The sequence below is a fragment of the Cnephaeus nilssonii genome (assembly GCF_951640355.1).
Source record: "Cnephaeus nilssonii genome assembly, chromosome: 2".
Lineage (NCBI taxonomy): Eukaryota > Metazoa > Chordata > Mammalia > Chiroptera > Vespertilionidae > Cnephaeus > Cnephaeus nilssonii.
In genome coordinates this window covers 90,172,930-90,199,315 of record NC_137073.1, presented here as the reverse complement: position 1 = coordinate 90,199,315, position 26,386 = coordinate 90,172,930, and the positions used below count along the sequence as shown (strand labels likewise).

General features: G+C 39.8%; 1 protein-coding gene across 2 annotated transcripts in view; it reads right to left on the bottom strand.

The window, feature by feature from the left end:
- Nucleotides 1-26,386, bottom strand: part of ADCY2 (adenylate cyclase 2) — a 278,106-nt gene that overhangs the window by 187,203 nt on the left and 64,517 nt on the right. For both annotated transcript variants that reach the window (XM_079798318.1, XM_079798319.1), the window contains exon 3: nucleotides 14,077-14,238. In XM_079798318.1, coding sequence (XP_079654444.1) covers nucleotides 14,077-14,238 — 162 coding nt within the window. The remainder of the gene's footprint in view (nucleotides 1-14,076; nucleotides 14,239-26,386) is intronic.

Below are 26,386 nucleotides of genomic sequence, written 5' to 3'. Positions count from 1 at the left end.
TCATAACCACACCACCACCAGGAACCTCCCTTTACTTCTCAGTGAGCCATGCTCTTTCCCCTGCCATTATTTTATAGGGCTGTTTTCACATGGGTGCGCTGCACTTTCTTTATATAAACAGAACTGGATAGAGCTGGAAGAGACCTCAGGATCATTTTCTCCAAACCCCTTATTTTACAGATTAGGGCATTAGCATGGGAGGGCAGCGAAGGGCTGGGGGCACTGGTCTACCCCCAGACTCCCAGGTCAGTACTCTCTCCTGTGTCCCTGTTGGTGTCTTCTCACTGTCCCTGTCACAAAAAATGACTAAGTACCCATATTTCTGCTTCACACACATAATCAATCACAAAAGTGGGAATGGTTCCACTCTAGGCTTTGAAGAGACCTATTCTTTCTATAATATTTACCCTGTCTTTCCTGTATATTTTTAATTTTTTAAATAAAAAAATATTTTTATTGATTTCAGAGAGGAATATATTCAGAGAGGGAGAGAGATATAGAAGCATCAATGATGAGAAAGAATTATTGATTGGCTGCCTCCTGCATGCTCCTGCTGGGGATCAAGCCTACAACCCAGGCATGTGCCTTTGACCAGAATTGAACCTGGGACCCTTCAGTCTGCAGGCCAACATTCTATCCACTGAGCCAAACTGGCTAGGGATCCCTGTCTTTTCTTTAAATTATAATCCATCATGTCTAGCTATGTACCCTGTGTCAAAAACTTAATTCCTTCTTAGTCTACCATTGAAGTAAAGAAAATCATGTAAGATTCTGCTTTAATTATGTGAGTTCTGGGAAAGCTAAGTCTTCTAGTTAATGTTTTACAACATCAGGGGTAGGGGAGTTTGCCTACAGAATTCTACAGGGCTAGGTGGTGTCTGCAATAAGACTGCATGGGTCGGATTTCTACACCTGCCACTTGCAAGCTGGGCAACTCTGAGACACCTGCTGCCAATCCCTGCATTGTGTCCCTCTCTGCAGTAGGATAGGTGTGGGATGATTAACTGAGTCAAGGTGTATAAAGTGCTTGGAAAAGCAGATGTTAGTTAACTCAATGACAATTAATTAGTACATGTTCATCTATTAGCTATTATCAACCCATTCTAAACATGTACTGCTCAATAAAAGACATGATGATGTGTTTCTGTTGATATCATTTTGTTTTGTTTCATGTGGACACACAGCACATGCCCTTGCTGGGGAGAATTGATAATTCTGTTTTGGTCTAAATAAATCACATACTTCTTGCATTAAACTAAAAAATTTTAAATTCTGTTCCATGAGAAATTCTTACATCATGCTTCTCCCTTCTTGTGCTATGGAGCTCACCGTCTGACTTTCATCCATTCAAAAATAAATCTAATCTTAAGTAATCTGTCACATGTACTAATGGGACAATACCACATTTGGCTGTTTATCCTATTTCCATCATATTCAGTATCTCATGAAAATTGCTGTGGGGCTGCTCTCAGCATCACCTCTGTCACCAAACAAGGCTTTGATTTAAAATGTAGGATAGGTAGAGGCAGAGATGACCCTGCAAGGTTTATCTGAAGACTTCCTTTCACTTTGACATTGGCGTCACTGGGTACACTGGATCTGCCTGCTCCATTGGAGATGGACCCTTCAGGTGACATTGCTTTCCCAGGCCACATTGCTCTGTCTTTTCCTCAAGCCCTCCTTCAGGATATCATCAAGTGCCCAGGAAAAACACAGACACCCTCTGTCTCCAAGACCCCCAGTCTCACAGCCCACTGTGTCTACCGTGAGCATGTGTTCCCTTCAGATCTTCGATGGGAAAGGGTTTTGTATTTTCCTGAACATATTTTCATTTTACAAGTCTTGCATTTCACACCATCTGCTAATCTGGGTACTTCTCATGCTGCCAGTCAGCTTAAATTTTATTTTTAGATGCCAGCTTTGGGCAGACCATGAAAACTCTGCAGGCTAAATTTTTAGACATTCTAAACAAAATATCTCAATGGTCTTTTTAGACCCCATGAGAGTGAATTGTGTCAGAAGCTGAAATTGCTGAGAATTACTTGGTGGTTATTTCACGAAAAGAGAAACAAAGCAGCTGCAAATGGAAAAGGATCAAATAACTGCTGTTTATGTAACGATATCATGCACACTGGTCAGGAGAGTTGACTGTAAACAGGCAATCACATGTGAAACACAAGATTGGGGGACATTTTCAGCAAAGACAGCAAAATCTGACAGCTGAAAGGCAGATAGCTGAGAGGACCCCAGAGGACAGGATGAAAATCCTTAAGTGCCTTTTCACCTAAGAAGGTTCTAATCTTCCCTTGACCTCTCCTTCCATTTAGATTAAATGTAAGAGTGAGAAGCAGAAGCAGGAGTGTCACGAATCAATAATCTTTTAGTAAAATGGGAGTTCTTACTTCACCAGCTATCTGTCTCTTTCAAGCAGACCCAGCGAGGATGCTGGCTTGAGAAGCTCTGACCAGCAGATCCTGGAATCTGTTCATTCTGCCTTTTGGAGATTCAGGGGGAAATGTTTAGTAGTGCCCCCACCCCCAAGGTGAAAAATGAATGGGGTGTGTGCCCGAATGGCCCAGCCAACTACACAGTGTCAGAAAATGTAACTGTTACATGAAATCCAAAGCATCTGCTTAAAACCCAGAAGAGGATGTTCAGACACAGCCAGGGCACCACAGAAGTCAGAGATGGAAAGAGGATAAAAACCTGATTCTTACACCAGAGTGGAGGAATTAAGACCATCTAGATAAAATTAACCTTACCCTCACTATGTATACGACAAAAGTGGGGCATCTTATGAGGCTCACAGAACAATGCGTGATGACTGTGCTCCCAGGGCCCAAACATGGGCTCCTAAGACAGGAGCCAGTTCAATTTTTATCTCATTTCTCTGCCCATGACAAGTAACCCCAGATCCTTGAATTTCTCTCTATATATCCTGTTCCTAGATGTCTTTTTATCATCTTAGCATTTTCCCTGATTCCTCTATAATACTACACATTTGAAGAGCTCAGAAAGGGATTTAAAATCCATGTCAGGATCTAATTTGCCTTGAAACCAGAGAATGACATCAAGGTTTAAGGACATTGGGATTGTTGTCACTCTTTTGGATTCTCTTTAAAAGACACCACAACCTCACCTACTTTACAGTCGGCCGTCATGCTCAGAGATGGTGCAAAGAGATGGAACCGTTCATTCTTTCCCTTGTTTGGTGATATCAAAGGTACCTGGATGTTTACAATGTCCCTACACTTGGCCATGCATTTTTGCGCCTATTCACTCAATCCCTCATGGGTTTATTCATGCACACATCCATTTAACATTATGTACCCTTGGTGCTGGGACAAATACAAATATTAAAAAGCTCTAAACACTGTCACAGATTCAAGGCCCAGGGAATGTGTGGTAGGAGGACATACAGACAAATAAGCATGCTTACATATGATGTGATAATTTCTGTAGAAAATAATAAGAAGAACAAAGGGCAGGTGCTCTGGGAGCATGGGGAGTGAGGAGAGGGCTCCCACCACTTCAACCCTCATCTTCAGATCAGTGATTCCCCACTGATCACTGAGGGACAAGGGTACTGGCCCCTTCACCACCTTAGCTGTGCTTCTGGTCTACTTGGGTCTGTCTCCTGGCAGAACAAATCAAAAGAAGAAAGGAGAGTGAGACCCCTGCAGAATCAAACATAAGACTTTGTAGTCTGAGTTCTTCGGACAACGCTGAGACAGACCTGATAAATATTGAGAAAAACAAACAAACCCACTGCTTTGGACTGAATGGTCCAAGTTCTAACCCCCAATGTGACTATGTGACTATATTTGGAGTAATAGAGTAATTAAGGTAAAATGAGGTTACAAGGGTGGAGCTCTAATACAACAGGACTATTGTCCTTATAAAAAGAGACACCACAGTGTCCTCATGTGTGCTCGCTGTCTCCACCCCCCACCGCACACACTATGTGAGGACACAAGGAGAAAGCAGCTTCTGCCACCCAGCAAGAGAGCTCTCACCTGAACCTGGCCATGTTAGCACCCTAATCTCAGATTTCCAGTCTCCAAAACTGTGAGAAAAAAATTTCTGTTATTTAAGCCAACCTGTCTATGGAAACTTGTTATGGGAACCTGACCTTCTAAGACACCAACCCATGTAATAAAACTCTGTTTTGTCTCTTTATCTGTCCTTTCTTTCTTTCCCATCCCATTCTTGGTCCATATCTTGACCTAGAGTTTGAGGCTCAGACATGGCATAGAAGGCGAAACTGTAATAAACTAAAGAAATTATTAAAGACTACATATTTCCAGCTGAGGGCCAAGCTGAGGGCCCACCAAGAGATGTGAAAACCAAGTCTCTGATCTTCAATTGAGGGAATGTTGGTGGGAGGCCTCTTGGGGACACATACATGTATTCATGCATGTCTCCATGACCAGAAATCTGAAACAAAGGATGATCAGATCCATCCTATAAAGGTGCCATGTGCTGGTCTGAGTGAGGAGAAACGTGCAACCCCAAAGTTGGCTTGGGAACAGCATCCGGCTTCTCCAAGGGAACACTTCAGAAAATAGTCCAAGATGTCCCACTGGCAAATGACCCGGTTAATGCCCAATTTTGCATTTCTTTTTCTCACTTCTGACAAGAGATGAACTATATCTCAAGGGTTTTCAATACCAGGTGTTCTATTAACCCACAGGAGCTCAGATTTTCGTGCATTAGTAAAACTTTCCAACTCCACTCATTAGTGGAATGTGGGCTACCAGTTCCACACAAGGATGAAGCTCACTGCCTTGAGTCTGGGTAGGGCACACTGCAGGATGCCAACCACACCAGACGTGGGCCCTAAGGGACTTACATATGTAACTCTTGTCCTACTCAGCTCCATAGGCCATTTGGAATTCAATTCCAAAGTATTTTTATGTTCCACTTCTCTTAGCTTCTAAGAAGTCATTTATATTTAGTAAAACACATTACTGCTGCTGTTGCCTACTGTTCACTGAGGGCTAAGGATCAGCCCAGCTTGATAACAAACAGGTTCTTCCCACATGTGAGTTCACTGATTCAGCACCAAGGCCAGCAATGACTGAGGGAGGCTGGCATTACCCTTGCCATTTTACAGATGAGAAAACTGACTAAAGTAAACTAAAGAATCAACCCAAGTTCATGCAATGTGGCCACATGGTCCTCCAGGAAGCACATTCTGAAACAGTTCACCATTGATTCGGGAGTGCTCTTTGGCTCAGTGCCCGTGGGGAGGAAAGGAAGCCAATCTGGTCAGAGGGAGACTCTGAGTTGTGATGCAGACTTGACAACTTCAGACAAAAACACAAGCTCTAGAGCTGAAATGACCCATTGGAACTGCCCTGCATTGGGCCAAGATGGATAGCACATTTAATCAATCTGCAATAATGTATCATATTTGACATGAAACTATTGCTTTGAACAAAAAGAAGATAGAGGTAGCTGATGGGGACAAACCATCATTGTTCATTTTTTCAAGAAACCCTTCTTGTTGACGCTCCTTTGATCAAATATTTCCAAAACAAAACTTATGGTCTGATAGGGCTTCCCTTGACCTCTGATCCTTCTATCCTCTCCCACAAGCAGCCCCATAAATGCTGGAATATAAACCTTGGTCTCATTCCACCATGAGAGTAAAATAGTCCATGAATGACATGAAAATTCTCTGTCGCCAACATTCTGACAGTTTCATTCTAAAAGTTGCCAGAGCATTTTAAAAGTAATTTGGTGTCCTGCAGGGAAGCACTAATGTTTGTTGTTGTTCATTTGCCCAACCAACTGAACTTTCCCTGGTGGGACGATGGTATACAGTTTCTGCCATTTAGAGGAGAAGGGGTTTTATCTGCTGGGCTTGGGAAGGATAAGAAAGGAGAAAGAAGACGACTTTGAGGTGCATTTAGATTTGCTTTAGGATTTAGACACATTAAGCAGTTGCCTGTTTTTACTTCTTCTCCATGCGTATTCCCACTCCTTCCAAATCATAATCTTTAGGACAGATAAAAGATAGTTTTTAGAAAAGATAAATGTTAACTTATAAAACAGAAGGTAGATCATACTCAATCAGTAGCTGGATGCTATGCAGAATGAACAGTGGTACAGTCTCCTTTTCCCCCTGGTGGAACATATTAATATCTTGTGTTTCTCTAAAGACAAAATAGTAGGAACAGAGATAAAAATTCCTAACAATTAGTCTCTTCCACAGCCAGGAACCAGGCAGCTGGTAACCTGTTGTTTTTCCTTTGAGCTTCTCAGATTAGATGCTAAATGCAATTTAATTCCAGACTCCAATATACAGTTCCTGAATTATACTGAAAAAGAATCAGTTATGTAACAAATCTGCATTACTACTGATTACATGCCTGCCATAGATGAGAGGCTATATTTTCTATTTTAGGTCTTATCTAAAATTTTCCCAATTATATCACAACTTAAAGATATTAAAGTATCCACCATGTAAAATAATTCTATGTAATTTCTGTAAAATTGAGTGAGTAATCCTGTTAGAAAATCAATAAACACAGCTTAGTTTATCTTCTTTAATAAATATAGATTTTCATTTAACTGGCTTGCTTCAGTAAATCTATATTCAAATTCCTCCATCTCTCATGGGAAAATAAAAGTCATATGAAATGAAGACTCATTTCATATAAATACCAAGGAAATGAAAATGTAAGAAGGGTAAGTCTGTTTTGAATATAAAATGCAACTGTGATATATAAACAGGAATATCTGAAAATTCCTGAGGATGGGTCAGCATCCTGCTGACAGCCATGCCGATCTTCAGAAGTTTAGCAGATGGAGAATAGACAAAATGTATATTTAAATTGAAATTAATGTTACACAGGCACAGGCTGCAGGCCAGACCAAGCTACTGATCAATGGACCCACTGCCTCTGCGAGGCAAGACTCCTGACCAGGTTCCTAGTATTGTTTAAGGGCTGCATAACTGTCACCCCAAGGGCTCAACCAGGGAGCAGTCACCAGGGCATTGGGTGGGAGGTTTCACTGGGTTTTCCTAGCCTCCCTCTCCTTTTGCCTTGATAGAATAATAAGAAAGGACTCCTCACTACTCTTGTGGAACTTTTAGTCAAATGCATGTTATGCTACTAATATAAGCAAACTTACTTCCCGGTTAATTGTAAATCGGTAAGAGCTTTTCATTCTTATGCTAAATTTATGATAGATAAAATATTCTTACACAAACAATATAAAAATACTTTTATTTATTTTTTCAGATACTTAAATACTTTCTAACCTTTATTATTAAGGGATTTCAGATTCCCTTAATAAATGCAAATTCCAGAAATCTTTTCTTTGAAACCCAGTTGGGGGGAAAAATAGAAGAGAAAAGAATTAGAAGAAAAGTTGCTGCAACCTGTACAAAGAGATTCACAGAAAGTAACTAAAAAGAATCTCTTTCTCTTTAATAAATAACCCCTGTTTAAAATGTGTTCCTTCACTTCCTCTTGCTTGTCCCATCCTCTCTTCCTGCCCTTCTTGTCCTTTTCCTTCCCTCCCAAAGAATTTACTGCTCAGCCAATGTATAGCAAGGAAGCATTTGTACCCACAGGACACGGGAAGCCAAATTCACCCACAGTGACAAAGTGGGCTGGGTGTCAGATTGTTTACAGAGGGGAGAGTCAAGCACAGGGGACAGAGTCCAAGCTGGGGGAGTGGGATGTGGCTGAAGGATGGGAAGCTGGGCCAGTGACAAGGCCCCAGTGCAGATGGAGGGGTGGAAAATGAAATAAGAGACTGGTTATATGCCTGGATTCATCAGATAAGTCAATATATTAAGGATCAAGGGAGCTACATATTTTTCACTATTGGTCAAGGGAGCCATATTAAAAAGGGAGAAAACTGTCATGAAACCTATGGTGAGTTGAAAATGGAAATATCTGTGTGAAGTCTTGTGTTTAATAAATCAGTATAATGTACATACTACCCAAAGCAATCTATAGATTCAATGCACTCCCCATTAAAATACCAATGGCATATTTCACAGACCTAGAATAAACTCACCAAAAATTCATCTGGAATAAAAAAAGACCCCAGGGGGGTAAGGGCATGAGGGGTGGGGCGGTAAGGGGGGTAATGGGGAAATAAAGACACATATGTAACACCGTAATCAATAAAGAAATAAAACAAAAGACCCCGAATAGCTGTAGCAATCCTGAGAAAGAAGAACAAAGTAGGTGGGATCTCAATACCAGATATCAAGCTGTATTACAAAGCCACTGTTCTCAAAACTGCCTGACACTGGCACAAGAACAGACATATAAATCAATGGAATAGAATAGAGAACCCAGAAATCGACCCAAACCACTATGTTCAATTAATATTTGACAAAGGAGGCAAAAACATACAATGGAGTCAAGACAGTCTCTTCAATAAATGGTGCTGGGAAAATTGGACAGATACATGCAAAAAAAAAAAATGAAACTAGACCACCAACTTACACCATACACAAAAATAAACTCAAAATGGATAAAGGACTTAAACATAAGACAGGAAACCATAAAAATATTAGAGGAATCCAGAGGCAGCAAAATCTCAGACATATGCTGAAGCAATTTCTTCACCGATACAGCTCCTAGGGCAATGGAAAGTAAAGGGAAAATAAACAAATGAGACTACATCAAAATAAAAAGCTTTTGCACAACAAAAGAAACCATCAATAAACAACAAGAAATCCCACTGCATGGGAGAACATATTTGCCAATGTTATCACCAATAAGGGTTTAATCTCCAACATTTACAGGGAACTCATACAACTTAACAAAAGGAAGATAAACAACCCAATCAAAAAATGGGCAACAGACCTAAATAGATACTTTTCAAAAGAGGACATAAGGAAGGCCAAGAGACATATGAAAACATGCTCAAAGTCACTAATCATCTGAGAGATGCAAATCAAAACAACAATGCGGTACCATCTCATACCTGTCAGAATGGCTATCATCAACAAATCAACAAATGACAAGTGTTGGCAAGGATGCGGAGAAAAGGAACCTTCGTGCACTGCTGGTGGGAATGCAAACTGGTGCAGCCACTGTGGGGAACAGTATGGAGATTCCTCAAAAAACTAAAAATGGAACTCCCATTTGACCCAGTGATCCCACTTCTAGGAATATAACCCAAGAAACTAGAAACACCAATCAGAAAGAATATATGCACCCCTATGTTCATAGCGGCACAATTTACCATAGCTAAGATTTGGAAACAGCCTAAGTGCCCATCAGCAGATGAGTGGATTTAAAAACTGTAGTACATCTACACAATGGAATACTATGCTGTGGTAAAAAAGAAGGAATTCTTACCATTTGCAATAGCATGTATAGAACTGGAGAGCAGTTATGCTAAGTGAAATAAGCCAGTCAGAGAAAGATAAATATCACATGATCGCACCAATTTATGGAATATAATGAACAACATAAACTGATGAACAAAAACACATCCAGAGACAGAGAAGCATCGATCAGACTGTCAAACCTCAGAGGGAAGGTAGGGGAGGGTGGGGGTTTTGGGGAGAGATCAACCAAAGGACTTGTATGCATGCATATAAGCCTAACTAATGGACACAGACAATAGGGGGGTGAGGGCATGAGTGGGGGGATGAGGGGCCAATGGGGCAATAAGGACACATATGTAATACCTTAATCAATAAAGAAAAAAATCAGTATATACTTTTAAATGGGGAACTAAATAATCCATTGAAAGGTAAGGATCAATCATTCAAACAGAAAATCAATAAGGAAATATCGGTCTTAAATGACACATATACCAAATATTATACCAAATACACACATACACACACACACACACACACACACGTAAATGTACTCTGGGCCTTGGCATACTGACAACCCGATGAAAAGACACAAAGCCCAGATCTTGCCTCCAAATGTCATTCTTCACTAAAAAGAACCAGGGCTCCTTGGAGAGAGGCTGATTTTAGGGCCAGGGCAGGGAAAGCACAAGATGAACCTGAAACATTGTATTGTGCCAGAAAACAAGGATGGGGACACAACAAAAGGACACTGAAACCAGCTTAAAGGGGTGCCCACAGGACAAATTGGAGCCCATATGGGCCACAAAATCAACATTCATCATGGTTTATAATCTACTGAATAAAATAGGAAAACACAAAACAGTGTAGATATAAATAAATAAGGAAAACAGCATATCTGCCTAGTTTCAAAGTACCTCTCCACATATATTAATTACAAAGAGGAAAAGAGTCATGTCAAAGAATAAATGCCTGATGGACAGCACCATCATCCTAATGACCACCATAAGTAATGGGACAAAATGGAATTATGCGGCCCTGATAGAACGTGATGCGGACACACCACCCTGTCTGATTCCTGCCAACAAGGCATGACCTCCCCCTCTTCAGGAGGAAACATCAGACACTCCAAACTGAAGTACATTGTACAAAATAGCTGGCCTGCAATCTTCAAAAGTGGTAAGATCATGAAAGCCAAGGAAGACTAAGCAATTGTCCCAGACTGAAAGAGACCAAAGAGACCTGAGATCACAGTGCAGTGTGTTTCTGCTCTGTGTCTTTTGCTACAAAGGACATTAATGGGGAAGATGAAGGAACCCGAACGATAGTAATAGGCAATGTGAATTTCCGGATTTTGTATGGTTATGCAGAGCATGGTACAGTAGGAAATATACACTAAGGCATTTGGGTGATGGGTTATCAGATTGGCAGTTAACTTTGAAATGGTTTAAGGTAAAAACACACACAAAATCTCTCGGAACTGGATTGGCAATTTATTGGCAGACCTATGATTGATTCAAAGTAAAAGTAAAAAAAATGTGGTAGGATTATATCGGGAAAGCATGCAGTAAAAAGGCTATAGGAAATCCTCAGACATCAATAATCACCATAAATGTAAATGGATTGAATTCACCAATAAAAAGGCACAGTGCAGATAAAAAAACAAATCCAACTTCGTACTGCCTTTAGAAGACACATTTCAGCTGAAAGGACAAATATAGATTCAAAATGGAAAAAGATTTTCTAAGCAAAAGGCATCTAGAGAAAAGTGAGTGTATCCATACTTATATCTGACAAAATAGACTTCAAGATAAAAAACAACAACAAGAAACAAAGATGGACATTTTATAATAATAAAGGGGACAATACATCAAGAAGACATAACACTTTTCAATATATATGCACCCAATCAGGAAGCATCAAAATATATAAAACAACTACTAACAGAACTAAAAGGAAAAAATGACAAAAAACAATTATACCTGATTAACAGGTATAGATTTATCATTCAAACAGAAAATCAATAAGGAAATAATGGCCTTAAATGACACATTAGACCAAATGGACATAATTGACATTCACAGAGCCTTTTATCCCAGGACACCAGGTTATACATTCTCTAGGGCACATGGAACATTTCAAGGATAGACCGTATGTTGGGACACAAAACTAAAAATTAAACATCATATTTAAATATGTTAGGAAATATCATCCATAATTTTCAGTTATTAACTACACTTCCTAAATTAGATGATATATCATAGTCTGAGGATGAATTTTACTTCAGGACAAATGCTGGTAAGATGAATTTCCTGAGAACAGCGAACTCTGCTACTCAACCGGAAAGGGGACTAAGGTTAGATTTCCTATTAAGTCAGTATTTTGGTTAACAGATAAATACTACATGTTATCAATGGCAATGTTCAAAAAATAAAATGAAACAAAACTGTTTAGTATGGGTCCATGCTCAATAAAATACACTCTTTCATTGATGGTTTAGAAGGCAGGGTGATATTGATCATCACTGATGGGCAATCTCTTCTATCAAACCAATATTCTCTGAACAATTACACCACAGCGATCTGTCGCATTCTGACTTACACACATTTTCATTAAAACAATTCAATAAAGTGTTTTTCCTGCAACACAAACCAGTGTTATTTTTTGGTTATAGTTCCAGCTCTTTTCTTCATTATTTTGATGTTTACCCAGGAACCTTCCATTTTAAGTCTGCTGACATATTTTGCCTTTCCCAGTGAAAGTATTCCTAAAAGGATGGAAGACTGACCTTATGTTTTTCCATTCCTTTCAATGGTATTCTTATATGAAATACTATGAAATGAAGAAGTATTAATCTTTTTATTATTTCAGGATTATATTATCTGGCTGTCTAGTGATAAGTATTTTTTTGTTGGCTTTGGAAAGTTAACAAATAAAAATTTAAGATTACATTCTTTCCCTTCATTATATTTTTACTAAAGAAAGAAAATAAAAGTTCTTTAAAAAACTCGGTATCGTTATGACCTAGAATATGCCAGGTTCTTTGCAAAGCAACTTACTTTTTCCTTTAAAAAAAAATCCTAATTGATCATACATCAACAATCACCCAAATGTAAATGGACAGATATTATAATCTTTATCTCCCAGGTATTTTCCTATGATATCTGCTCCAACAGACACTTACTGGTATATATGCATCAAGGGGCAGAAGAGACAGGTATAAAATGTTCAAGGGATGCATTCCATGGTAACCCAAACCAGGAAGGTGCTGGGGGCCGTGAGACATGTTTGAGTGCTTTTTGCAATGTGAGGAAGACTTTCCTGCCGTGATTTCATAATGTCAACAGGCAAAAACATACCCGCTGCCTGGCCCTGCATGGGACCACCTCAGGCTGAGCTTAATGGCCCCACTAAAGGGTGGGCGGAAGAGTGGAATTTATGGGAGAAAGAAAAATACCCCATAAATAACCTCAAGGGAGGCTCAGAAATGCAGAAAAAGGAAGCAAAAGCTGGGGCAGAACTCGTGAACAAAGGAGCGTCTCCCGCCTCCTCCCAGGCACGGCTGGGTTGTTTCTTATTTTAAAACACCCACCTTCATTCTTTCATTTGATTAGCTACTGACTGGCCTCCATCTGTGTCAGGCGTGCAGGTTACAGGCCTGTGTCTACTCTGCTCGGTCAGTAGGATTGCACTGACGAAAAATGTGGCTTTCCTCTGCTTCCCGGGGGTGGACTCTTCTTAGCAATATCTGAACATGTCACCATGAACCTGGAGCCCACTGTGCAAAATCAGGGGCCATCGCCTTCACAGGGGCTCAATGCTCAGAGGATGTTTCACAAACACAGGCTGCTCTTTATGAACATTGTGTTTTAAACGATGGGAGAGAAATGTTGAGAAAAGTAATCAATCCCTAGAAAGCTTTCCAACTAGCAGAGATTACTACAGAACCAAGGGTCAGCCTCCAGGTCTGTCTCATGTTTCCAAATAAAAAACTCCATCAAGCACATGACAACTAGTTTCTAAGACCCCCTAGGGCTCAGGTGGTCCACGTCTTAAATCCCCTTTATGATGATAGTGCTGTTCTTCACTACTTTTCCCCCACCTCTCCCCCCAATGCACTTTGCACCATGGCTGCATCTCTTTCATTTGGTTCCAATAGAGCAAAATAAAATACACCTTTTACAGGTAAAAAGGAGACTGTTAGAAATAACTCTAAACCCCTGACCCTCGTGTCTACAGATGCACATAACAAAAAAATCAAATCACCTTTCAAATGCTTTTAACTAACTAAATGGGTGGCTTCATTGAAATACCATTTACAAGTAAAGCTAAATTTGCTGTTATCACGTTTTTAAAAAACTTTTAAAAATGTCCATGGACCTGCCAGAATATCAGAAATGGATAAATCTTTTGTCCTCTGTAAAGACGGGTAGGAGAGAATTATGAATTTAATTACAGAAGTCGGTTCACTCTAAAAATAAGAGTGCTAAATTATAATGTATAATGAGAATAGCTTTTAACCATCAAAATCACACCGCCATTCAGCAATCAGCCAAATGGAATTGCCATTTCCAACTTGCACTGTTGCTAACTGCTAAGTGACTGTTGGTTCCACTGATGGAGGGGTGTGTGTGGCTGGATACTCATTAGCAATACTCAGAGTCAAGGTCAGAAAGCAAAACTTAAGCACCTGCCAGGTATGAAAAGTCACACTCTGAGCAGGCGTGTGGCACCTCAGGCACTCCCAGCAGGACGGGAAGGCCACCTACCTGCCAGACCAGGTGCTCCTTGGCCTCAGGTGTCGCAGATAGGCAGACGCTCAGCACAATGGTGTGGGAGGAGGAGGTGAGCACGCTGGCGATGATGGCATCTCGCATGTTGAAGGGCAGCATGGTGTAGACCACGAAGATGATGAAGAGGAAGAAGGACACCTGCGGGTGGAAAAGAACAGCAAGAGTCACAGAGAATCCCCATTCCCAAGGGCTTCCAGTCTCCTTCCCATTACAGGCTGCGTAAAACATCAAGAACTGCACTCGTTTAAAAAATACTGTTATGACAAAGCCAAACAGTGTAGTAAAAAACAAAAACAAAACAAAACAAAACAAAAAAACCCCTGGATTACAATAAAGGACTATTGTAATGGTAAAAAAAAAATCATCCTTTTTCCAAATTTGGGGATTTCCAGTTTTGGTATCCAAACAATGGCAAACATTAGGTTAGTCAAAGTATTTCATGGGTATGGGTGCAAAGCTGGTCCTCCACCCCCCAGAATGGCTATATGAGCTTAGGAATGAACATCTGGAACCTTTAAGTTATCTATGGCATGATTTCAGGGGACCCAAGAAGGGAAATAGGTACCTTCTGGGGGAGTTAGCGAAAGTAGATCACTGCAATGAGTATGAACATGCAAAAAACAAAACAGCATAGAGGTGGTTTAGCTGTTATGAAAACAGTTTGGCAGTTTCTCAAAAAGCTAAACATGGAATTACCGTGTGACCCAGCAATTCCATTCCTCAGCATATACCCTACAGAATGGAAAATAGGTACTCAAACCAGTACATGTACATACATACTCAAAATAGCACTAACCACAATAGCTAAAAGTGGAAACAACACAAATGTCCAACAAGAGATGCATGGATAAGCTGCAAGTGGTATATCCACACAATGGAATACTATTCAGCCATGAAAAGGAAGAACATACTGATACCTCCTACAATGTGGATGAATCTCAAAAACATTATGCTACATGATCAAAGCCAGGGCAAGAGACCCCATATGGTATGACTCCACTTATATGAAATATCCAGAATAAGTAAATGTATAGAGACAGAAAGCAGATTAGTGGTTTCCAGAGGCTGGAGAAGGGGGGATGGGAAGTAAGTGCTTAATAGGTACAGGGATTCTTTTTAGGGTGGTGACAAACATTTGGGACTAGATAGAGGTGGTAGCTGCATAGCATTGTGAACATACTAAAGGCTACTAAATTCTTCCCTTTAAAATGACTAATTTATGTTATGTGAATGTTATCTAAAAAATCAATATGAAACAGCTTAAAGAAAGGTTTGTAACGAAATAGAAACTGGATTAATAGACAATGAAACAGGCCATTTTCATTACAAAGAAGTAGAAACAGAAGAACATCAAAATGGATAAGAAGGTTGTAAATAAAGTAGAAAAAGGACAGACAACAGGGACATTTGGAAAGTAGCATTGGTGAGCCTTGCCACACAGCTCTTCACTCAAAAGCGAAAGGGAAGCTAAGGGCAGAGCGTGCCCCACATTCACAGCATGACCCATGTTTAAGGATCCTGAATCCTAGCACGGCAGGAAGGACGGGAGACACCGCTAGCTGCTGTGAGAGCTGGGATATGTGCTCATGAGAGGACAAGCCAAGGGCCCTGCTCCTGATGGGTGTAATGAGAGGGACTTCTGAGCAGGCATGAGGCTTGTCTACCCTCAGGCATAGTCATGGGACTCTGTACCACCTAGTACAATGGAAAAGGACTGGGACCGAGATTCTGTGCAGCAGGATGCCTCAGCAGCAGCACTACTGACATTTGGGGCTGGATAACTCTTGGTGGTGGGCACCTTTCTGTGCATTGCAAGGTGTGCAGCAGCATCCCTGGCTCCTACCCACTAGAGGACAGGTAGCACTGCCCCCTTTAAAGTTGTGACAATGTCTTCCGGGGGTAATATCACCTCTGGCTGAGAACCACTAGGCTATAGAAAAAGTTTCTTTTAAGACGAGAAATACAACTGCTGCATAGTCATGGCTTACCGAGAAAATTAAATTTTCTTTGGAATCCCTAAACTCCAACAAATATACAGGAAATATTTTCAATGAACTTATTGTTATTGTTTACACATAGCATTTATGCAAAACCCTTATATCCTACAAGAGGTATTAAATGAATACTTTCAGGTATAAGAATTTACAATCAAGAACCAAAGAAAATCTCTGTTTTATAACTATATATTTTTTCTCCTAATATAAAAAACTTTAATACTTCTTTGAAATTATCAGTACTTTGAACAGCTTAATTTTGGACGGCTTTAAACCTCTAACATTATTTCAATTAGCATACAATTTTGCAAACATCGTGAGCTTTGAAATGGAAGCATGTGGAAGGCTTATCTACAGTAACCAAATGGGGAATAGACGTTGTTTTCCAAATGCCATTGCTCCTGTTAAGTGTTCCTTTTTAAAGGACAAAATGAATTTTTAAAGGTCAATTAAATAAGTCACGTTAAATTAAATTTTGGAAGTCCACGGCAGCGTCTTGGGAGCACAGCTCGTGGTGCCTGAGTAGCATCTACAGGCTGGAAGGGGAGGAAGAAAGTCAAGTGCAGTCCAAGTCCCACAGGGAAATGTTCTTCACTTCTTACTAATCCCAGAGGTTTCTATTTTTTTCAGACTGCTTTCCAAAGAAACTTCAAATAGGGCCATATGTAAACCAAAATGAATTTGGCAGATCTAAAGAATGTGTGGGTAAAAATCTCCAAGAAGTCTAATGCAGTCGCTTGGGTTTCCATGTTACCATGGGGACATTTCCGTGACTGAGATTCCTAGAGGATGAATCTCTGTCCGGAATATAGAGAAGGAGGGGCCATTGGTCAGATTACTGGGACATGCAGAGAAACTCAGATTAACACAATACCTGAAGAGGGAGCACTCATTCCAATAAGATGGTTTCAAGTGTTTCTCTTCACTCTAGTCCATCCGGCATTTGCATGTTGCAGGGCATATTTATCAGATCTACTTGAACTCCACAGGTTTCAAACCAACTAAGAGCCTCTTCTTTATGTTCTTAAACCTGTTTGTCTTTCAGGAGTAACTTAATTCTGCCCATGATGTCTCTGTCCTCAAACAACCCAGGTGAAAACTTCAGAATCTCCTGTGACAATTTTCCTTCATGTCCACACTCAAAAATAATGTCTTCTTACTTTTGCACTTCAGTGTACTGCACCTGTCCACCCTACTTCCACCAGGCTGGTCCATTATCTTTCAATTTGTTTAAAATGTATGCTTCCAACATGTTGCTTTACCTTGTTACTCCCATCATTCTGCCAGCCCTCCCCCCTTCCAAAAAAAAAATAATAAAAGCATGCTTCTATGCTTCCATACTTTCTCTCACTTCTCCTGATCCCTCAACATGGATATCAAGGTGTGTGTCCTTTCTCATCTTTGTTTTGGCTCATTCCATTCTCCATGCTTTTGCTAATCATTAAGACTCTTAAGCAAACATTTCTAGCTTCCCTCCTTCTGGGCACATGGTACAATCAGCATTTTTTCAGTTAAGCCAGGCCAGTCAGACTTGCTTTGACAAATGAAGTGTGAGCAGAAGTGATAGGTGTCCTTTCTGGGTGGGAATTTTCAAAGCTAGTGCACAACTTGCCAAGTCCTCTTCTCTCCCTGGCAGTCATGGAGACACGACATTGGAGCTCCTCTGAGCTTTGGGGTCACGTGAGGAGCAGAGTTCCTAGACTGATCTACATAGCCCGGTGGTCATGAGTGAGCCATAATCCTTTGTGGTGGGAAGCCCCTGAGTCTCAAAGCACAGTTCAGATGACCCTGAGGAATACCAAGCTCAGACACACACACACACACACACACACACACACACACACACACGCGCGCGCGCGCGCGCGCGCGCACACACACACACGTGCAAGAGGTTTTATTGATAAAATAAATAGGATGCTTTTATGTGCATAATTCTACAATTTGCTCTTACCACTGAATTATATCATGGGCTTCCTTCCAAGTCCACCCACAATGTCTCTATCTGCAAACAATTCAGGTGAAAAATATTATCAGTTGAAAATATTCCATAGTAATGGATGCACTAATTACTCCAGCATTTCCTTACTGATGGTGATTCATGGCATGATAAGAATCCCATATCCAACTGCTACAGTCATACTCTCACTAATTTCCCTTTCTCCAACATTTTCCTTTCTCCAATCCAGCCAACATGTAGCTGCCAGCTTCATGATTCTGAATGCAAAGGTCTAATTGGTTCCTTCCTTGGATGAGCATTTCCCCTGGCTTTCCCTGTGTTCTGTACACATCTATCAGAGGGTTCTTATGATCACAGAGTAAAGCGTAAACCACATGGCCTGGAAGTCAAGACTTTCCCCAAACTGACCTCTTCATCCTTCTCTATCATGCTCTGGAAGGATCCTCTGCTCCAGCGAACCTAGGTTATCCCCATGCCTTGAGCATGGGGGTGCTCCCCTGTAGGTCTGAAGTTCCCTACCACCAGAATGTCCTCTCTCTTTTTGCTAGTCATCATGACCTGCTTTACTGATTCACAAAAATTACAGTTCTAGGTTTATTTGTTAATTTTCTTCCCCGACACTGTAAAGGTCAATGACCTTTGAGGGCAGAGACTTGATTCACTCATAGCCAAAACCTCAATGCCTAGGAAAATACCTTTGCATAGTAGGTGCTTTACAAATGTTTTCTGTCTGCATGAAAAACTATTACATGTCCCAATATGAACCACATCATATCCACTCTATTAGCATCTACTCATTAAATGAATCTCTAAAAACATTCTGTCATCCTCTTTGGTCTAATTAGTCTTGCCATTAACCATAGCCATGTTGAGTTTCGAATGATCATTTGTCTATTTAGGAGACTAATTACACTAAAAAACCCAAGTGAACAGACATTTGTTAATGTCTATGGCAGGCAGCAGCAGATACTGCATTAAATATGAAACATTCTTGTTCTCAGTGAATCTCCTATTTTGTCTGCCTCTGGGAGCCCGTGTGTCCTGCAAAAAACACACAAAACAAACAAACAAAGAAATAAACAAACAAATAAACAAACACTTCTTCTAGTACTGAAGGCATAAAGCCAGTGTTAATCTACAGAAGAAAAGGGTGATCTAGGCTAAGGATGTTTATTGAAGCAGCGAGATTTCCTAGGCTGCTCCTCTGCCTCGGCTTCTTAGAGGTCAGCTCAGAGGAGCTGGTGCCTTTCAATTCCCATACATAACTTACCCTTCACCCATTATGGCAGCTGACAGAAAAGATGCTCATTCTGTTTTCCCAACAGCACACGCTCTTCCCACAGTGGCCACTTGAGATGCTGGTACGATGGAAACTCACTAAGCAAAAAGGAGGTGGCAATTTTGTCACTGCTTTCCCATAGAGGTAGCTCTTTTGCAAAGAAAAGCTCATCTTCTTCACAAAGTGGTCGCCCCTCCTTGGTTAGCAGAGAGAAAGGGAGATTCCCTGGGCTGAAGTCTCATTGTGCTAATGAGATCTTGAGCTGTATTTTTAGAAATAGGATCAGAACTGTGCAATTGAACAAGGATGCATTGAAGGGTCCATGTGATCCATCCCTTCAGAGGTAGGCTGGAAAGAGCAGAGGACAGGGAGGGCCAGATGCTTCAAGGACTTCCTGACTTCTTCAGAGTCTCATGTTAAGTGTATTAGTTTCTTGTGGCTGCTGTAACAAAGTACCACAAACTGGATGACATAAGCCAACACAAATTTATTCTCTCACAGTTCCAAAAGCTTAAAATTTGAAGGTGTCAGGAGGTTGGTTCCTTCTGGCAGCTCTGAGGGAGAGCCTGCAACATGCTTCTCTTCTAGCAGATTCTGGTAGCTTCCCGTAATCTCGGTCATCCTTTGACTTTTAGGTGTATCATTCTCTGCCTCCATCTTCACCTGGCCTTGTTCTCCTTTTGTCTGTGCCTTCATAAGACCTGCTCCTGTCTGTGTCACTCTGTCCAAATGTCCCTCTTATAAGGACATTATTATTGGATTTAGGACCTATCCTAACTCAGTTTGACCTCATCTTTACTAGTAACTCCAAAGACCTATTTTCAAATAAGGTCACATTTACAAGGACTGGGGGTTCGAACTTCAACATATTTGGGGGTAAAGTAATTCAACCCACAATATCAAATTTGTGTTATAGCTCAAACCAGAATTTAGATCCCAAGTACTTTCTGTCCACCTCACACCATGCTCCATTCCCACATGAGAGGTGAAAACTATGTGACCCCAATATCCATGTTATTCAGGTTATGACTCAAACAGAATTTAATAAAAAAATACATTTTTAAACAGAAAATCATTATGAACAAGGAGAAGAGATGAGGTACAGCTTAAGCAAGAGTAAGATAGACACAGAAATGGGTCTTAACTCGACACAAATCTGGTCTATCAGTGTCCCACTCCTGTCTCAGGCCTCTGGTGCAAAGCCCACGATTTCCAGATCGTGGTTCACATTTCTTTCATAGTTCAATGGGAAGCAAAATGTTCCCAGACATGCCAATAGTAGCTTTAAAGACAGAGATTTTAGGTTTTTCTTTCGAGAGGTACCTCAACTCTAATATCTTTATGTCTAGACTTACTGTCTAGTCCACTCTCTCCTACAATGCATAAATAAGCATAATCAACAAGATAATCAGGATTAGTGATGTAAATTGCTGCAGTGCTCTTGAGAAATATACATGTACATCAGAGAAACATCTCCTATTTTTATGCTAATAATGTTAAGGGAAATAACACCCAAGTGAACATATGAGATTATTTTATAGCCAAAAGCAGAGCTACTCAAATCATTTTTCTCTCCAACAAACCTCTGAGAAATCATAAATATAGTATTTAAAGTAGTGGCTTAATTTTCAAAGACATAAATTTTACTAAAAATTATAGACATTATGTCTTCCTAACTAAAGTACGAAGTGCAGCACTTTTAACATTGTATTTCATTGTTGTTTTAGATTATAACTAGAAATGCCAAAATGTAGTAAAAATTGCCCAGAAAAAATAGAATTATTGAATATATTTAACTGATTGAGCTTCCTATAACACTGAGAGAAAAATCAGTCTTCATCATGTTGATAAGGGTCCCTTCATGATCTGGTCTGGCTGGCATTGTCTCTAATCTCATATCTTACCATCTCCCATAACCCTGTTCATATGGACCTTCTTGCTGTTCCTTGAACAACCTCAGAGCATTTGCATTGGCTATTCTTCTGTCCTAAGTACTCTTTCTCCATTCCTTCCAGGGCTGGCTTCTTGTCATTCAGTGCCCACAACTCAAACAGCACTGCCCCAGAGAGAATCCCACTGATCCCCCATTCTTTCTAGCTAGTTGCCATGCTTTAAATTTTTCAGATCCCTTATAGGAATTAGATTGTTTATTTTATATTTTTCTAATTTTGTATTTTCTATCTTTCCCCACACAAATGTAGGCGCCATGGGGACAAGGACCATGTATGGATCTGAGAATAGTATGGTACATAAAAGATTTCAACAAGTATTTGCTGAAGGAATGAAACATTTCAGGTGTGATTACGCTCAGTGATGTGTAACTTAAGGGCATGAGCTTGGCTCTGCACATGTGTGCAATCCGCACCGCCACAGCTTCATTCCCACTAAGTAAGCAAAAGGGCCAGACCAACAATTACTGATTACATGTGATGTCTGGGCTGTTCACACACTGTCCTCCATCTAGTCATTACCCCACTCTGCTTTTTCCATTTTACTGACCAGGAGCATTTGCTTTAGAGGAGGGAACTAACTTGCCAACTGAATTATCAAGTACCATCTCTTATTTAATATCTGAATAGTTCAAGTGGAACCATACCTTTCTTACTATAAAAATATACTTAGAATTCTCAGAAATGAACTCTATACTATTTTAAAACATAAAATGAACATAATTCAGGATATAAATGCAGGGACTCCATGATGATTCAATGATTGAAAAGATTTTATTTCTCTTCTATCGTTATCTTTGGTCAAGATATCAACTATAATTTTTAAAAATTTTTATATTATTAAGTAAAAAATACATATTATATTCTCTGATGGAAAGCCTGAGCTCCAAAAGAGTAATGAATGAAATCATGAATCACTGGGTACCTTTCATTCTTCTGAAAATGTTATTCAGAGTTAGAGAGATTAATGATAAAATCAGAAGTAAGACAATAACTTTCCCTGTGCCTTTTTAAAATCTAAAATGGGTAGGAGATATGTCATAAATGTTTAAAATATTGAAAAAAAGAATAGTATAATTAAAAAACCTGATATACGAGGGGAACAAAGGCAGCTTGCTGTCTTCCCCAGCTCTCTGTCTATCCCAAGCTCTTGGCCCTGCTTTGAGCCAGGTGATGACTGATATGTTCCTTGTTTCTTTCCACAGTTCCTTCTCTTCCTCCTGATTCCTCATTTGGCTGTGGGTATCCAACTGCCTCTATGTGTCATCTTCCTTGTTTCAGTCACCATTCATGTATCCATGTATCTACCAGTGTTTATTTTAATCTCTACAAAACATATATAATGCACTTTATTAGCTATTATGGATAATACAAGGTCCCTGTTCTTAAGACACTTGAAATCATTTGGAGTAAAGGTAAATTTCCAAACTTGTCAATTTATTGCCCTTACCTCCTTTTTCCCACATACTCACATAATGACTGCAGGGTCTGTCTATGAGTCTAATTTGTTTAGAGTTAAAAATCTGTAAACTTCCCACCAATAATTAGCAAACTACTACGTCTCAATGTGGTCTAACTGTCCTCATTGTTAAAGCATTTAAGTTGTATTCCTTGGGCCTGGAAAAATAATAGAGTGTTCCCACCTAATAATCCTGTTTCCCAGAGTATCTATGCATATTTTTAAAGACTTGTTCTTGATGGTGGTCATGTGGACAAAATTAAAATGAGAATACAAGAGAATTCTTTACATTTTACTCAGTTAGGGATAGTTTCCTAATGTGGAAAGAAGATACAGTGGGATACAGTATCTGTCCACAATTCTTTCTTGTCTCCTTGCCCTTGTCAAGAAAATCACCAGATGGCATTATGTGTCCTTACCCCACTTGGACTCGGCCAGGAGACTGACTTGAGCCATGCAACATAGGCTGAAGTGACAGCATGCTAGCTCAGAATGAGGCTTTAAGAGGCCCAAATTAGGTTTCTGCCTGCCCTCTTAGAGTTTTGGTATTCCAATTGAGAAAACTATGGTCCAGAAAGACATATCTCTTTTTACTGTGTGTATTAAAACAAACCTGAATCCAACATGAAGTCTGGAATTTGCACTACCCTCTGAGCCAAGGTTACTAACAGAGAAATTTGGCCAACCCGTAGACTAGTGAGTATGAAATATGAAATGTGCTATTATTACTATAAGCCACTTGGATTTAGGGGTTGCTTGCTCATCAGCATCATTAGAGCAGAAACCTGACTAATATAGCAATTGGTATCAGAAGTGATGTGCTTCTGTAATGAAAATCTAACATAAGTCACTGCCTTTGGGACTAGCAAGGAAGGACTCCAGTACAACGTTAACCAACTGGCAAAAAAATCAATAAGCATGGCTTCTAAGAGAGCCATTTACCAAAATGTCCAGGCTTCATAAGGTCTTTGAATTGCATGATAACGTCTTTAGAAACAACAGAAGAACTGAGAAAAAGTAGAGTGTTCCCAGAAATATCTCTCAGGATATAGGAACAATGTCACCAACCTAAAATTGCTATTTTGTCTATATCAAAATACATTACACACCGGATTCATTGACAAGTATTTTCTTATTTTATAACAGGGAAAAGCCAGGAGCTAAGGTGTGTGTGTTTTTTTTTAAGTCATAAAGCAGCATAAAAACAAGGTATGATGTTCTGCTAAAGCTGACACATTAATTTGTCATAATCCCTCAAGGTTATCGGAGCTGCAGGAGATGAGCATTTCTCAGTGCATGGGGTCCAAATTATTCAAAATAAAAAAAACAGTGAGAATCCATCTACCCTTTCAAAACAGCTTCTTCCAACACCAGGAAGTCCTTTCCCTTAAAAAATTTTTTTCATCAAATGCAAAAAAAAAAAAAAAGTTCATTTAAAAGGAAGCAATCAGGCAAAATAATCTATAATAATAAAAGCATAATATGCTAATTAGACCGGAGAGCTGAACAACCTTTCGGACGTCCTTCCAGACAAAGCCTAGGCAGTGGGGGCCAAGGCAGAGGCAGTTAGGGGTGATCAGGCAGGCAGGCAGAGTGGTTAGGGGCAATCAGGCAGGCAGGCAGGCAAGCGGTTAGGAGCCAGCGGTCCTGGATTGTGAGAGGGATGTCCGACTGCCGGTTTAGGCCTGATCCCCGATTTAGGCCCGATCCCAATCGGGCCTAAACCAGCAGCCGGACACCCCCCAAGAGGTCCCGGATTGCGAGAAGGTGCAGGCCGGGCTGAGGTACCCTTTCCCGCCCCGTGCACAAATTTCATGCACCAGGTCTCTAGTGTTTATTAGAAAATGTCTACTTATCATGTTTTCTAGTTACATGATTAGGAGAAAATAATGTTCATTGTGATGATTTTTGGATCATTTTTCTCCAAAAGTGGTAAATAGCTTTCTACTTCCTAACCTACAACAGTGACCCCCTGAACCTTTTTACCTCTCATGGCCACCTTTCTGTGTGTCCCAGAATGACACAAGCCCACCTTTCATGTAAAGAACCTCCCATCCAAGTGGAGAATTGACAAGTGATTATTGGACAGAAAATAACAAGGCAATAACACATCTAACCTTTCATACTGCAGCTGTATTCACTTCACTTTCATGAACATTCAGATTTACATTATACAATACATCGACATTTAATCAGCATTTATTATGAGGTCACGTGTTCAAAGACAAACAGGTACAGCCTTGGGTAGCTAGTGTCATACAATAGACAACAATGCTCTCCTACTGTCAGTAATCTCAGATATTACTTAAAATAAGGACACCCTGACAATGCCATTGATAGAATTAATTAAATATCACAGTATACTGGCTCCTTTTAAATCAACTGTTTGGGCAAAAAAAAAACCGCACCCTTAATTTTTATTTGTCTTTCTCTTTCTGAGAAATGTCAGCCATTTCATTCTACTCTTGGCTTCACCCGCCCTTAAGGAGCTGGGATAAGGATGTTCATTGTCTGTGTTCCCAGTATCTAACAACACACTTTTTGCATGTCTGTGTTTTTAAACTTTACATTATTGGCTTATATATAGAAACACCTAAAAATATTCTGCCTTACTTTATGCGTATGAACTAGCTACATTTTGAGGGTACATGATCTTATTTTATTTTGTTGGATTTTTTTATATTCCTCCAATTATTTAGACAAACACTTTATTGAGGGCTTGACACCATGCTAGGCTGAATGTATGGATAATGGGCTATTCCACAGCAAGCACCACTTTACATTTATTTATGTAAAGGAAAATATTGCTGTATGGAACCATTTGGAAAAGAAGTACCACCTCAATAACAGGTAGACTACGTAGAAGAAATCGTGTCCTGAAAAATCACTTTGAAGAACACCGGTTTAGAAATATATATATATATAAGTAAAGTCCTCAAAAAATGTTATGTAAAAGGAATTTTATTTATACTCACTGTTTTGGTCTTTATGAATATTCATGACTATATTCTTTTGAAACATTATATTTATTTAATTCAAAAGGCCAGTGCTTCAGAAGAGAAAAACTCATGCAGGGAAAATGAGTGAATTATTCATCTAAAAACAAATATTGTTTTGAGACTCTGTTTTATACTTGTGTATTCAACATTTATATAAATCAGCCTCCGGTGGGGCAGTGTGTTCCTACAATGGGCTCTTACCACCAAAAAAAAAAAGTCTAAAAGCCTTTGTTTGCTTTTATTTTCTCATTCTGAAAGAGAAAAATCTCAAAAGGGAGAATGCATATCCTTGAGCTCTAAAAATGAATTATTTTGGCATCTGCATTGGCTCAGTGAGGCTTTCAACACTTGAATTACCCAACTTCCTGCCACAGTATTCAACTCCAACCCATCAGCATGATGGCCGCCCAAATTCCTTACGTTCTCATTTATTTGTTAGCAAAAACTGGACAGTCTTCAGAGCAGGTCTGTTCCACAAAAATAATTCCATTCTGGAACACCAGAGCTACTTTATTTGGCTCATTTTATGATATTTTTAACAGAAGTAAAAGGTTCAAACCACCACCACCTATTGTAACAATAGCTCTCTCATTTACATGGGACATCATTCTTGGCACAGAACACAGTCTTTCCAAGTATTAATTAACAG